Source organism: Entamoeba invadens (assembly GCF_000330505.1).
Source record: "Entamoeba invadens IP1 unplaced genomic scaffold scaff_1105074724605, whole genome shotgun sequence".
Lineage (NCBI taxonomy): Eukaryota > Evosea > Mastigamoebida > Endamoebidae > Entamoeba > Entamoeba invadens.
Window position 1 is genome coordinate 103429 of NW_004443753.1, and position 13326 is coordinate 116754.

At 35.6% G+C, this 13326-nt stretch overlaps 9 protein-coding genes across 9 annotated transcripts; 4 read left to right on the forward strand and 5 right to left on the reverse strand.

Annotated features, from left to right (window-relative positions):
* Positions 1-433: 433 nt before the first annotated feature.
* EIN_498060 (hypothetical protein) lies at positions 434-2236 on the forward strand (the record flags this gene model as incomplete). Its single annotated transcript, XM_004261339.1, has 1 exon — positions 434-2236. The coding sequence occupies one exon, from the start codon at positions 434-436 to the stop codon at positions 2234-2236; it is 1803 nt and encodes a 600-aa protein (XP_004261387.1).
* Positions 2237-2330: 94 nt separating this feature from the next.
* On the reverse strand, positions 2331-3383 carry EIN_498070 (hypothetical protein; the record flags this gene model as incomplete). Its single annotated transcript, XM_004261340.1, has 1 exon — positions 2331-3383. The coding sequence occupies one exon, from the start codon at positions 3381-3383 to the stop codon at positions 2331-2333; it is 1053 nt and encodes a 350-aa protein (XP_004261388.1).
* Positions 3384-3641: 258 nt separating this feature from the next.
* EIN_498080 (protein bem46, putative) lies at positions 3642-4436 on the reverse strand (the record flags this gene model as incomplete). The annotated part of the gene is made up of 1 exon (XM_004261341.1): positions 3642-4436. The coding sequence occupies one exon, from the start codon at positions 4434-4436 to the stop codon at positions 3642-3644; it is 795 nt and encodes a 264-aa protein (XP_004261389.1).
* A 902-nt stretch (positions 4437-5338) lies between these two features.
* EIN_498090 (hypothetical protein) lies at positions 5339-6109 on the reverse strand (the record flags this gene model as incomplete). The annotated part of the gene is made up of 1 exon (XM_004261342.1): positions 5339-6109. One exon carries the CDS (start codon positions 6107-6109, stop codon positions 5339-5341), a length of 771 nt encoding a protein of 256 aa, XP_004261390.1.
* Positions 6110-8042: 1933 nt separating this feature from the next.
* On the reverse strand, positions 8043-8822 carry EIN_498100 (hypothetical protein; the record flags this gene model as incomplete). Its single annotated transcript, XM_004261343.1, has 1 exon — positions 8043-8822. One exon carries the CDS (start codon positions 8820-8822, stop codon positions 8043-8045), a length of 780 nt encoding a protein of 259 aa, XP_004261391.1.
* Positions 8823-9065: 243 nt separating this feature from the next.
* EIN_498110 (hypothetical protein) lies at positions 9066-9668 on the forward strand (the record flags this gene model as incomplete). The annotated part of the gene is made up of 1 exon (XM_004261344.1): positions 9066-9668. The coding sequence occupies one exon, from the start codon at positions 9066-9068 to the stop codon at positions 9666-9668; it is 603 nt and encodes a 200-aa protein (XP_004261392.1).
* A 216-nt stretch (positions 9669-9884) lies between these two features.
* EIN_498120 (dolichyl-diphosphooligosaccharide--protein glycosyltransferase subunit STT3A, putative) lies at positions 9885-12002 on the forward strand (the record flags this gene model as incomplete). Its single annotated transcript, XM_004261345.1, has 1 exon — positions 9885-12002. One exon carries the CDS (start codon positions 9885-9887, stop codon positions 12000-12002), a length of 2118 nt encoding a protein of 705 aa, XP_004261393.1.
* A 182-nt stretch (positions 12003-12184) lies between these two features.
* EIN_498130 (glycoprotein FP21 precursor, putative) lies at positions 12185-12673 on the forward strand (the record flags this gene model as incomplete). The annotated part of the gene is made up of 1 exon (XM_004261346.1): positions 12185-12673. The coding sequence occupies one exon, from the start codon at positions 12185-12187 to the stop codon at positions 12671-12673; it is 489 nt and encodes a 162-aa protein (XP_004261394.1).
* Positions 12674-12771: 98 nt separating this feature from the next.
* Positions 12772-13317, reverse strand: EIN_498140 (Hypothetical protein; the record flags this gene model as incomplete). Its single annotated transcript, XM_004261347.1, has 1 exon — positions 12772-13317. A coding segment is annotated over one exon (546 nt), but the record flags the coding sequence as incomplete, so codon positions are not given.
* Positions 13318-13326: the final 9 nt, after the last annotated feature.

Sequence of the window (13326 nt, forward strand, 5' to 3'; positions counted from 1 at the left end):
AAGGCAATTCCATTCAACACCAATCCACTTGCTGTGATAGCGCTGAAATTTATAGTTATAGATATTAAAATTGTATTGAACTATGTAGTGAGGGAAGTTACATGATGTGTTCATGTCACTCCCATGTGTGTGAATGTATTTAGAAGTGTGGTGATTACTATAAAGAAATATAATAATAAGTGTGAGTTGCGCCACACTTATTATTATATTATTACACCGACTTATTCATTATTATTGTAATTGACTTTATTTGATGTGTGTTAATGTGTTTGGTTTTGAATTTTTGAAAAGAATGTAGTGCGTCACAATTTGTAGGAGTCGAATTCGAATTTTGGAAGTTAATGACATCAATAAATCAATTACTTTTGGTAATTTCTACAAGTCGCGTTTCAATTTTTGAGAACAACTCGACAACTCAAAAACAAAGAACATCATGAAGAGGAGAGTCCAACACTTCTCACTAAAACACACAAGTCCATTGATCAAGTCCGATTTGATTTTCTTTACCCCTCGAAAAAAGATCAATGCAAACTCCGAAAGTGCAAAAATACCAGAAGAAAGTGCAAAACTACATGTAATTCCTTCATTCAATAAACGACGGACTGTTGGGATCTTTGATGCACCAATTCATCTCTATTTGCTGGTCAACAAAATCATTCAAAATGAAAAGGTGCTGGAAGATGAATTGTACGAACAGTGCGAATGTGCAGACAAAAACATTTTGAGTTCGACAAACACATTGAACCCCAGTGAAATTGAGGAGATTGTCTACCTCTTCATTAAGAACCTCAGCGAGTTGAATCAACCCCTCTTCGAGTCGATCGACGATTTTGACGGCATCGAAATGCCATTCACCAACAACACAATTGTCCTCCTCAAAATTCGTATTTGGCGGATGTCAAGTAACCGAAGAGTGTTGATCAAAGCGGCGTCGAAAATCTATTCGCATCTTCAAAACACGACGGGAACAATATCGTTGCACCTCTTTAAAGTGCTTTTAAACAATGAAGGTGAGTTGGGGATACCGGAGATGATCGGGTTGAATTTGCTTCTCCAATGTCTTGACATGTACGAAAAAGAGATTTTTGAACCGAACGCACATGACCCATTTTTCAAAGACGATAACGTGGAAATGCAAAGTGTTGTTGGAGGAAGGAAGGAGACGTTGGTCCAAATCCTTTTCGACCCATTTTTCGAGAACAAAGCATACTTGAGACAGTTTGTCCATACAATTCCTTACATCATGACAGAGCAATTTTTCTTCGAGAAAGTAGTGGAAGAGTTCAACGCTATTGTCAAAGAGCAAATGATGAATGACGATAAAGTGGCTCAACGCCAACGTCGATTTGAAACGACTGTTTTGACTTGGATCGAGCAAAGTGGGAAACTCGTTGCACAAATTGAGCCAGACGTCATCACCAAATTGAAACAAAGCGAAATATTGACATCCAAAAGACTCAGCGGAAGCTTCAGACTTGCACTTACAGAACAACTGAATTTGTTGCAACTCAGCACAAGAAAAGTGAAAGTCAGCTTGTACACCAACAACAGCTTCACACAAGAACACCCAAGCGACTTGAAGCTTGACAGTGAAATCGAAGAACTCCTCTCTGAGAAGGTAAGTGTATTGGCAGAGCAACTTGTACTCTTCGATTACAAGTCCTTTGTTCAGATCAAAGCATACGAAGCGTATCTCGACTGTGGAAATCACTCAATGCAAAACTACATCACCAAGACTAAAAGAATAGAAAACATGTTCCTTGTACTCCTTCAACAGAACAAAACAAAAATCGGACAAGTGATAAAAATCGCCAAAATGTGCTTTGAGCTTAAAGGCTTCAACATCGCATACATCCTCTTCAGCGTTTTGGTTAAGATCTCAATCGAAAGCCCTACACTGTTTGCTAAGACAGAGAAGTCGAAGCTCTCGAAGTTCAAAGCGCTCGAGGATCACTTCCAAATCTCCAAAAATTTCGCAAATTACAGAAAAATACTCGAAAAGGCTCATTTGCCAAAGGTACCCGTTGTATCCATTTGGATCCACGACATCATCAGCATAAACCAAATGCCGTTGACATTCGAGGGGACTGATGATATTTTCAATTTCCAGCAACTCCAAGTCATTTCCGCAATTGTGAAGGAAATTAACGAGGTCCAAACGGTTGCATTCACAATAGCACCGAACAAAGAAATACAAAACAAGTTGGACGCGCTTGTCAAGTCGGCCAAACTGTAAATTAAGTGGTTTTTTTTATCTGTAATTTCAAAATGAAACGATAATATGCTAAACATTTAATCACAACTTTTCGATAATAATTCGAACTGTAATTTCACACCTCCTCTTCTCTCAAATGGTTGAAAGCAATGTGCGCTGTTTTGTAATGAAACAACGACGGTGCCGCGTACTGTGTATTTTTGTCAAGTTCGTGCTTGTTTACTTTTCCAATGCTGAAACTTGCATAGACAAACAAAACTAATGACGCCAAAAAAGACAAAACGGGGCAAATCCACCCGCCAAAAGACACAAAGACCCCAATAAGTTGCGGAGATAACACCTCTGCCCAGAGTATGTGTGAATTCTTTTGGTTCACCCTGAAATGGAATTTGGAGATAAACGCCTGCACACTTAAGGTAAATGGGATTCCTAAAATTCTCACAGCCACTCTGACAAACGGAGAACTTTTAGAGATATGAGACACAGTTGTGTCGGATTCGATGCACCCATCGAATGAAAAATTGAGCGTTGAAAACGACTTTGGAATTGCACAGACACGAACGTGTTCCACGCGAAACAATGGTAAAAATTTAAGCGGCATTTTTTCATTGAAGTTTTCAATTTCCAACTCCGAGTGTGCCAACCTCCAACACGTAGAGTACACCAAGACGTCGTCGATTGTTCTTTTAGGAGGGCAACACGGAAATTCAGTGTGATTATTTCGTGTGTGGTTGTACCACAAATCGACTTCGTGTGCGTGTTTGAATTTGAAGAAAATCTGGTTTGTGTGGAAGTGTGGTATTCTTCCTCTGTTTTCCACAACTAAGAAGTTCCGTGGGTCCCACCTCACCGATCTGAACGTCTGGTAGAGTTTTATTTTCTCTTCAAATGGAATCACAATAATTTCGTTTGGTGTCAAGACCTCATATGAGAGTGGAGTAAAAACAACCAAATTTTCCTTTTGATACAATTCGAGTATTCCGTCAATCACATTTGTTGAGACAACCATTTGTACCTCTGCACTCATTTTGATTTCACCGAGTCTGTCCCTTAGTTTCTTTTCGTGTACTCCGACTGAGACATTTTCCTTCTTCTTTGTTGTAAAGAGTATATACACCGTCGTACCAAAGATGACCATGCAAACGAGGATGTCCATTACATAACTCATTTCATTTTACACATTATTATTTCCCCCAAATGTACTCCCATTCCACACCACAATCTGGAACAAAAAAAATATTTAACTAATAGTATTTTTACTATATTTTGTTTTAGATTCTAAAGTGATTATTCTATTTTGACAAAATAGAATTATATCATAATATTATTATTAATAAAATGACTTACGACGAGATAATTCATCTAGTCGTATAACCAGTAAATCAAAAACCAAACATTAATATTAACAAAAACTATATCAAATAGTTTATTTTTCTTTGAGAAATTCTCCAATAACTTCATAATACTTCAAAAACGATGGCAAAGACATATGTCTTGCTCCTTCGAACCTTTCAATCTTCGCATCAAATCCTTTATTTACCGAATGATTGAACATCTTTTCTGTCATTCTATTATCTACAATCTCGTCATTCATTGACTCGAGAAATAGTATTTTAATAGATTTGTTAATAGTTTCAAATTTTGAGAGGTTGTCCCAACGATCTTTTGTGTCGACTTTGCGGAACTCTTTCAAACTTGAAAAGCCATTCTCAAGTATCAACTTAGACACCCCACGTCTTTGAGCAGCACTGAGAGCAACCCCAACGCCCAAAGACCGTCCTAATAATGTGATATTATTAAGCGGAATTGTTGCGGATAGGGCATCTAATACAGACACCGCGTCGTCAGTTAAGCCGTCTTCCGTTGGTTTACCGGTGGATACACCGAACCCACGATATGATAACACACCAACGTGGACGTTAAGCCGATTATAAAATTGCTTTAATAATTGAAGGCGGTCAATGAAAGCGCCAGCGTTACTTTGAAAAAGGAGAAGTAAGTGTGTGGCATTGGGATGAAGAATGTAATAAAGGTGAACCGTCTCTTTGTCGTGTGTTATCACTTTCAAATCGGTGAGTGTGGAGGGAAGGTTGTATTTGCGAGTCAGTTCGGACATTGTGGGAAGACTCGACAATTTATCGGGGAAATATAACTGACTTATGACAGAATGAATTAACAGGAGGAAGTAAAGTAGAACCATGTTTTTAAGATTTGTTTGCATTGATAATTAATAAAAGTATTATAATTATAATTAATTGTTATGATTTATAATAAAAATTATAATAAAAATTATAATAAAAATTATAATAAAAATTATAATAAAATTATAATAAAAATTATAATAAAAATTTATAATAAAATTTTTTTTATAAAAGTTAAAAATTTAAAATATTTAAAGACATCAAACGTAAATGATTTTGGGTTTTATAAATTGGTAAATCTCAGTATCACCAACATTCACATACCCGTACACTGTTTTGAGTTGGTTCAAAATTTGTTTAAATCCGATTGTATTGTTCTGATTGTTTGTGGTGTGTTTGCATTTAACTGTCATTGTTCCATCTCTAACGTTTCTTCTTTTTACATTAACAATCTTCATTTCATTTTCTGATTTACAAAACTGTTTTATTTGATCATTTTTTGTTTTGTGTAATAATGTTAAATAAAACATTTTAATTTTTTAATTAAATTTAAAACAAGAATTAAAAACAATAAAAAACACATTCGAATTATCTTTTTGAAGAAATCCCGAAATAGATATTTAATGCAACTGAAATATGGAATTAGTCAATAGAGTAAACGAAGATTAGACGTTTATTACAAATTTCCATGTTATTGCCAACTTTGGTTTTATTTTTTATTCCAAAACGGCGAAAAAAAACTCATTGCTAAAAAAATGAAATAAAAAAATAAATTAAAATGAATAAAATTGAATTAAACAAATCCCAATTGATTCTAAAAACAAAACGCATGAAAACTATCGTTTTTTTAACAAAAACTCGGTGAAAAAATAATAATAATCACAATAATTATTAATAGCAAAGTCAAAGCCAAAAAATACAAACTCAACATTAAAGCAACACAAATCAATAATAATTGTATTTTTGATATAATAAATAAATTCTACGCGATAGGAGACCGATTTCGTTTTTGGTCGTCAGACGAGTCTGAGATGAAACTTTTGACTTCCAAATTAGTTCCGTCGAAGTCGAGTAAAATACTTGGAACTGGTTTAAAAGCACTTAAATTGTTATATACTCCCTTGCAGATATACTTTTCAAATAACTTTTCAATTTGTTGATCATAAGGGTTAACGGTGACTATTCGATCTATTAACGAACTTTTACGATTCGACCCCGCCATCCTATCGATAATAGTTCGATTGACGGAGAGTCCGAAATCGCGTATAGTTTCTTTATCTAAAACAAATAACATATTATGGAGTTGAGCTGTTATAGATCGCACTTTCTTCATTACTATAGTAAATTCAGTCTTCCGGGTCTTCTTCATTTGACACGCAATTGAATTCTCCGCAGCTACTTCTAATAAGACGGAAAACGATAAAGCATCCATCGAGCGTTTGATTAATCGGGAGGCCCACTTCTTCTCTTGACCACAGCATTTGACTGCTTTGTCCATCTCTAAAGTCACATAATTGATCACATCAATTTTCTTGTTAAAGTACTCGACACTTTTTACAGTAAGTAATGGTGACGTTTTTGTGGACTTTTTATAGACCTTTTCAATCTCATATTGTACACCAAAGAGTGATAAAAGCCCAAGTAATGCTCCTTGTTGACATGCTTCAAAAGTCTTACTCGAACGTTTCAAGTAGTCCCAGTCTTTTTTGTCCCCTGTCACATCAATGCTCTTGGCAACGTCTTGTTTACTCATTTTGGTTATTTGAGTTTTTCATTGCAAATGTCTTCCATGCATTCCATTCGCTCTTCCCTCGTTTCATCTCCTTATTTCGTGTTTGACCGGTTTTGGTATTATTTATGGCAAGTTTGTCACTCCTTCATTCGTCACTCACTTTCATATAAAATCCCCATTTGCAATGGAAATATTATGTTAAATTTAAATTGACATTTCAGAAACGGCAATACGTTACGTGTGGTTCAATTGAAAGTTAACTTTTTTTCAATGGCTCTTACAAACCCAGTTTGCCGGGAAATACTATGTGTTAAACCTTTGTTTACTTATTCGTTCAAAACTTCGAAAACTCGACAACCATTTCGAGCAAAAAGAATAATTCCCTTTTTAGAAAAAAACACTTTATAATCATTCGAATACTTTATATTTTCAATATCTTTAAAATTTTGTTGGCATATCTTATACCGTTTGACTAAGATATAGTAATCAATATTCAACACAACAATCAAATTTTTATGACACACACTTTTAATCTGTTTTTTGATAATCTATATAGTAGTTATTGCAAAAAATAAATATTGGTTTTAACGAAGAAAATTTGGTCAGTTTCAAATTATTATTTTTGACAAAACACCCCAAAGTTTTGTTTTGTAAAAAATTCTATGACATATAACTAAACAACCAATTATTTTTACTATTTTATCTGTGGTTGACAAAGTTTACTATAAATAATAGTTTTTTTCTTATAATAATTCTTATTACTTCGAAACCAACTCGATGGGTGTTAAATCCAGAACAGCAAATCTGTCCATTCTTTTCATAATGGATTTGTGACAACACCTTTGCTACACCAAAATTGTTCAAGTGCCTCAAAATAATTGTAAAATGGCTTTCTTTGAAGTATTTCTATGTGTTTATTCAATTTCCTTTAATATCAGTAATTTATTGCCTGTTATAGATTCATAACTGTTAGACATAATGACAGACCATTTCCACTGTAATATTTCATATTCGGCATTGCACATCCACTGATACACAAACTATATTTTTGCCATATTTCCATTCTGCCGAACTTGAAATATTCGACTGTTGTTAGTTAATAGTTATGAATACTAAATAAATATGGTTTTTAAAAATAAGATGTTTTAGAATAGCAAAATAGGCAAAAAAAGACCAAATTCATTAACGAAACACACAATTAAAAACATAAACATTTTTTCTATATTTTCTCGAAGAAAATTCGCCTGTCCCAAAGTTTTCTGGTAAAATCAACGAAATTGGTCGCTGAGTTTTTGGTTATGTAAGAGGAACCGATTTGTCAAGTACTCATTCTGACACCTTCGAAAATCATGTTATTGGTAACCACGTCCGACCCAAACACTCACTTTGACACACACTTTCCTAACGAATAGTTCAGTCAACATCGTTTTATTCTGACCAAATTATTATTACTTTTTGTTTTTTAATTAATTTTATTAAATAATTTGGCTGAAAAAATGGGTTGTTTAAGTATTGCACCACAACGAAACTTTTGCTGAAAACAATTTGAAAAACTCATCGTTTTTCAAAACATACATTTTGTGGACTTGATTTTTTACAAAAAATAAAAAACTGCATTTTTCGTACAGTTTTAATTCACCATCTAAAATATGATATTTAATTTGAACTAATAATATATCATCTATTCATTTTATTTTATAATAAATACAGTTTTGTTTTTATTGTATTCATTTTATTACTCATTATCTATTTTTTAATTATTAAACTTTAATGTATAATTAATTAATAAAATTACTACATTTTTATTAATAAACATTTAATTTAATGAATTATAATTACTAGTATGTGGATTATATATTTTAAGATTCTATTTTATCGACTTCACATTCGACATTTATTCCCATATTATTTTAGTTGAGCGAAAATGCATATAGATAATAAAGAAAGAGCCACTTCAGAATAAATTAAACCAAGAAAAGTACCCAATGTATAACGAAGAAAAGAAAATAAAACCACACACAATTGAAAAAACAACACTTGAGAGATTCCACATATCAACAATCATTTTCGCCTTTTCATTTCCCATATCTAATGCTATATTCAGATTATTAAACATCTTTTCAATTTGTGGTGTTTTATACAAAAGAACGCTCATCTTCTTTTGGATGATGTCAAAGACGCTAAAAAATCCTTTAAAATTTGAGTTTATTTCTGTCATCTTTCCATACAATTCTATTAATATTGGATTCATTTCTTTAATTTTATCTGCAAGTTCACGGACTTCACTCACAAGAGAATCAGGTACAAATCTCTTGAAAATGGAATCGTTCAATTTTTCTAAAAAGACCGAAAAACCATCTAAAAATGCTTCAAATTGCACTACAAGTTCCTTATCAGTAATTTCGTTGTTTTGCACACTCAAAAGAGTTGTATTCACAATTTCCCCTATTATTTGACCAAGCACATTCGACCTTCTCATACTTTTCGCAATTTGGTCAACTTGTTCCAAAACTTCATGGATAGGAATTTGGAGTGTTTGAATAGTACCAACTACTCTTGTTGTCTCCGTTATGTCTGGAAGGGGTACTTTGACTATAAATAGACTTATAAACAACGCTCCACTCATCAAAACAAAAAACAATGAAACACTTAAAACCAAAACCTTCTTAAACTCGCACGTTAAAACACTTTTAGTGTTGTCTTCACCAAATCGATGGTACGACGAACCTCCCATCAATACGTTTCCTTTTCAAGTTTTATAGTTTGTTTCTAATTTATTTTACCATTGATATAGTTTTGGATGGTTTTCAACAACACAGATGACCAATAACATTTTGTAAAACATTTTCAAAGATTTTAATAATAAAGACGTTAAAGTTTCAAATTTCAATGAACACAACAAAAAACTTAAAACTCGAGAATGGACTTTACAGAAGAACAAACAAATGACTTCTTAAGTTTTTATATTCACTGTTTAATGCAAAAACCGGAAGATTCAGTGATGGGTACAATACCTGATCGTATTCAAGAGCCAATTCCTATTGATTTTGACGCAATCATTCAATCGAATATATCAACGCTAAAGAGATGGACCCCGTTTGAGTCGTTTGAGAGGATATACGACTCAAAGAGTGATAAGTCGATGAAATCATTTGTTAGTGCGGTGATGAACAAGGAAGATGTCTATGTGATAGTTCACGACACGCGCGGAAATGTCTTCGGTGGCTACACAAAGAAGCCGATCGTGAACTTTGCAGATCAAACGGGCAATACAGACAACTTCGATGATAACCATTACATCTTTGTTCTCCTTAGAAATGGAAAGGACACTCAACCAAAAATGTTTACACCAAGTCGGCGGCGCGCTGGCTTCTATGTATACACGCAAGGTATTTATTGGTTTGATATGGGAAACCATGACGGAAGACTTTCCATAGCTACGCCTGGGTATAACGGTTCGTATAATAGAAATTTAAATCTGGGGTATACCATTGACGATGAAACTGCTATCAATGGGGATACCACCTTGTTTCAGATCTATACTGTCGCTCGAATAATCGTCCTAAAGATCACCAGCTAATTTTTCCTATAATAGAACTATAATAGAACTATAATAGAACTATAATAGAACTATAATACTCTAATACTCTAATATACTAATACTAGTATCAAGTATAGTTATTTTACTATTTAATTTTACTAGAATAAAGTGAGGTTGCATAGATAGTAAATAAACTATAAAATAGATTCATCTTAATAACACGAATAAAGTCCTCAAAGAACTTGAAAATCAGAGATGGAGTTAATCCGGAAGACACTGAACAGCACCGCCATCCGAGGGAGTTACCTCCTTGTCTGTGTAGCGATAGCGGTACTTATACGAATATATTCTGTGCTTCGATATGAGTCGGTAATCCACGAGTTTGACCCGTACTTCAATTACCGAGCAACGAAGTTCCTTTTGGCGAATGGACTTGACTCCTTCAACAATTGGTTTGACGAGACGGCATGGTACCCCCTTGGTCGTATAGTTGGTACAACAGTCTATCCGGGCTTAATGTATACTTCAGTCTTCTTCTATCGAGTCTTGGAGTTTCTTCACTTGACGGTTGACATCAAAGACATCTGCGTCTTCTTAGGTCCAGTCTTTGCGGCGTTTACTGTTATAGTTGGATATAAAATGACTTTAGAAGTCTCGACCCAGGGCGCAGCGTATATAGCGGCGTTCATGATTGCTATAGTTCCGGGGTATATCAGCCGATCTGTAGCTGGGAGTTATGACAATGAATGCATCTCGATCTTTGCACTCCTCTTCACGTTCTATATGTGGATCAAAGCAGTCAAAACGGGGAGTCCACTCAGAGGAATTATGACGGCTGTTGCGTATTACTACGTTGCACTGTCGTGGGGAGCATATGTCTTTGTGATCAATATCATCCCCCTCCACGTCTTCATCTTGTTGATCACCGGGAAGTACTCGAATCGAGTGTACCGAGCATACACATCGTTCTATATTGTCGGCATCTTATTGTCGATGCAAGTGCCGTTCATCGGATATCAACCGATCAGATCATCGGAACATATGGCAGCCCTCTTTGTGATGATTCTGCTCCAAGTCTATGTGGTGTTCAGTTGGATCAAAGAGAAAGTGAGCGACGCACAGTTCAAGAAGTTCTACCAGAAGTGCATTGGTGGGGTGATTATCGGATGCTTTGTGGGTGTTGTTGTGTTAACGATTACCGGTAAAATCAGTCCGTGGACTGGACGATTCTACGCGTTGCTGGACCCCACGTATGCGAAGGAACACATCCCGATTATAGCGAGTGTGAGTGAACATCAGCCCAGTAGTTGGGGGACGTTCTACTTTGATTTGCATATCATCTGCTTCTTGATCCCACTTGGGATCTATTTCTTATTAAAGGATCTGAAAGACGAGACGGTCTTTATGATACTCTTAGTGATGGTGACGGTGTATTTCTCTGGTGTTATGACACGACTTATTTTGATTCTGTCGACTGCTGCGTGTATAGTAAGTAGTGTTGGACTGAGTAAAATGTATGAAGCAGTGAATGGAATGATCTATACCGGACAACCGGAGAAGAAGACGAAGAAGAATAAGAACGAAGGAGGGAACACTACCTTATTCAAAAGGATTGGCATCTATATTGCAGTGGTGCTGTCGATTTGTTTACTTGGATACGCGTCCCATTGTCTTATTGCGGGGAGAGAAAGTTACTCGTCGCCATCTATTGTCATGAAGGTGCCAACGTATGACGGGGGATTTATAGTGTTTGATGACTTCAGAGATTCATATCGCTGGCTGAATCAAAACACGCCGGTTGATGCCAAGGTCATGTCGTGGTGGGATTATGGATATCAGTTGGCAGCAATAGCGAATCGCACGACTATTGTCGACAATAACACGTGGAACAATTCGCATATAGCGAGAGTGGGTGGAGCGTTTGCGAAAAACGAGAAAGAGAGTTATAAGATACTGAAAGAATTGGACGTGGACTATGTGTTAGTGATTTTTGGAGGAGTAGTTGGGTATGGAGGAGATGATATCAACAAATTTCCGTGGATGATACGAATAGGAGGGACCGTTGATAAGAGTATAGAAGAGAAAGACTATTTAGGAGAGAGTCATGATTTTGATATTGGAGTGAATGCGACAGAGACGATGAAGAACAGTTTGATGTACAAATTGTGTTACTACCGATTTGGAGAACTGTACACGGAACAGAACCAACCCTCTGGATATGATAGAGTCCGCCGTAAAGAAATAGCAGTCAAAGACATCAAGTTGGAACATCTTGAAGAGGTCTATACATCGGTCCATTGGATGGTAAGAATATATAAAGTCAAGAAGGAGAATAACAGGATCTATGATGTCGACAAACTTCAACACAATTAACTCATCGTATTGTGGTTTACTAGTTATATAGTTAAAGAACTATATTAATTATAGTACTCTTATCTAGTATTTTATAATTCAACAACTAGTATATTTTTCATATTTGAATAGAATGGAAAGAAACTATTAAAATAACTTGAAACGTTACCTATTTAAGACTCAAAGAACTTAAAAAGAAAAGAATGGCAACAAGTGGACGTACCGTAACACTGCAAAGTAGCGATTTGATGCAATTTGTAGTAGACCGAGAGATTGCGAAGAACTCTGGAGTAGTCAAGAACCTTTTGGAGGATTTCAGTGAAGATAACCCAACGATCCCATTCATGAACGTCCGAGGGAAAATACTCGAGAAGGTCATTGAGTTCATGACATACCATCACAATCACTCATTTTTACTTGGAGATGACAAGGAGAAGGATTCGACTGCTATTGAGCCATGGGACAAAAACTTCTGTAACGTCGACCAAGCGACTCTCTTTGAATTGCTCCAAGCAGCTAACTTCATGGACGTCAAAGGGTTGTTGGACGTCACTTGCAAGACTGTTGCGAATATGATCAGAGGGAAAACACCGGAAGAGATCCGAAAAACATTTGGTATTGTCAACGACTTCACTCCAGAAGAGGAGGAACAAATCAGAAAGGAAAACTTGTGGTGCGAGGAGCTTAAGTAAACTATTTTTTGATGTGTTTCTTCAAGGTCTTTGCAGCACTGGAAAATAGAGTTTCTTGTCTAATTAATGAATAGTAAAAATTAATTAAAAAGGTACAATTATAAGTGTTGACCACCAAGTGTAGACTTCCTCATCGTCGTTCCTGTGCGAACGGGAACGACGGGATTACTCTCAACGACTTTGGACTCGAATAGGCGAAGCTTCTCTTTGACGGAAAGTTCTTCTTCTTTGGAAATGACATGAGGAGAAGACGCGGAAAGTCGTGGCTGGAGAGTTGGAGGAATTTTTCGAAGTGATTTAAAGGTCTGTTGAGGTTCTGAGTCGATGTGTGGAGCTAGTTTTGTTGGTCTAAGAAGAACACTTTCTGATTTCTGTTTCTGAATATTTGGGATGACGTTGAGAGTATGTGGACTTGGTGTTGAACAATTTGATGTTGATGAGAGTGTGGGTTCTGAAAGAGAATCGTCGCTGTCTTTTGAGGGGGAAAAAGAAGGAAGAGGAGGAACTGTATTATCCTCAGGCACATATTCGATTTGAGAACTTAAAAGAGGTGGTGATTTGACTTGAGTGTCTTCTTGAGTGATATTTGGTTCAATCACTTCATTTACAGAATCTTCTTGTATTTGAGGGTCTTCAAGTTGTAATTCTTCAGT